At 62.7% G+C, this 923-nt stretch overlaps 1 protein-coding gene across 1 annotated transcript; it reads left to right on the top strand.

Annotated features, from left to right (window-relative positions):
• Positions 1-158: 158 nt before the first annotated feature.
• On the top strand, positions 159-792 carry LOC114010121 (alpha-1,4 glucan phosphorylase L-2 isozyme, chloroplastic/amyloplastic-like). Its single transcript, XM_027776755.1, has 2 exons — positions 159-314; positions 481-792. The coding sequence occupies exons 1-2, from the start codon at positions 159-161 to the stop codon at positions 775-777; spliced, it is 453 nt and encodes a 150-aa protein (XP_027632556.1). The 3' UTR covers positions 778-792.
• Positions 793-923: the final 131 nt, after the last annotated feature.

Raw genomic sequence — 923 nt, 5'->3', positions numbered from 1 at the left:
GGGGCGAGAGCTCCAGGCCACACCATAGGCAGGGTCATCTCACTGTCCCTGGAGCACAGGGCGACGTGCTCTGCATGGTTCAGAAAGGGGCAGAAGATCAGCTGTAGCTCCCAGGGGTCTCCTTGAACAGTCCCTAGATCTCGGGCTCATGTGGCTCGATGCTCAGCATTTACGACAGATGCGCTTTCTACGTTTGCAGCTTTAAGGATTTTTATGAGCTGGAGCCCGAGAAGTTCCAGAATAAGACAAATGGCATCACGCCCCGACGGTGGCTGCTGCTGTGCAACCCGGGGCTGGCGGACACCATCGTGGAGGTGAGCAGCGCCCTGTGAGGCCCTCAGGGACCACGAGGAAGCTGTGGGCACAGGTCGCAGCAAGGTGCCCAGGCAGGGGCCCAGGCTGGCCGGGTTGGGCAGACGGAGCCCACGGGGAGCTCAGACAGGAGCAGACAGGAGCAACGTGTTCTCTCTCATTCCCTAGCGAATCGGGGAGGATTTCCTCACTGACCTGAGCCAACTGAAGAAGCTGCTGCCGCTGGTCAGCGACGAGGCCTTCATCAGAGACGTGGCCAAGGTCAAGCAGGTAGGCCCAGCCCGCCTCCTCCTCAGGTCAGGGCTCCTGCGTGCACCCACTGGCCCTACTGTGGGGACTTGGCAAAGGACCCTGGGGGGCCATGGGGTTCCACCACTCCACTCAGCTCTCCAGGTGAGGATTTTGATTAGCCTCGGCCCACACAGCAGGCAGACGGGAGAGTGCAGACCCCCAGGCCAGCCCTGACCCCGTCGTGACCTGCCCTCCTGGCAGCTGCTCTGGAGGGAGCCTCTGGGGCCCAGTTCGAGGCCATCCCATGCTCTGGAGAGCATGGTGGGAACTGGGCCAGAGGACAGTCTCGTGCCTGCCTCTGCTGCCTACGCGGGCCCAGG

Source organism: Tupaia chinensis, unplaced genomic scaffold, assembly GCF_000334495.1.
Source record: "Tupaia chinensis unplaced genomic scaffold, TupChi_1.0 Scaffold133394_1, whole genome shotgun sequence".
NCBI classification, from domain to species: domain Eukaryota; kingdom Metazoa; phylum Chordata; class Mammalia; order Scandentia; family Tupaiidae; genus Tupaia; species Tupaia belangeri.
The sequence above is the reverse complement of the archived record's forward strand: the minus strand, read 5'-3'. Positions and strand labels throughout refer to the sequence as shown.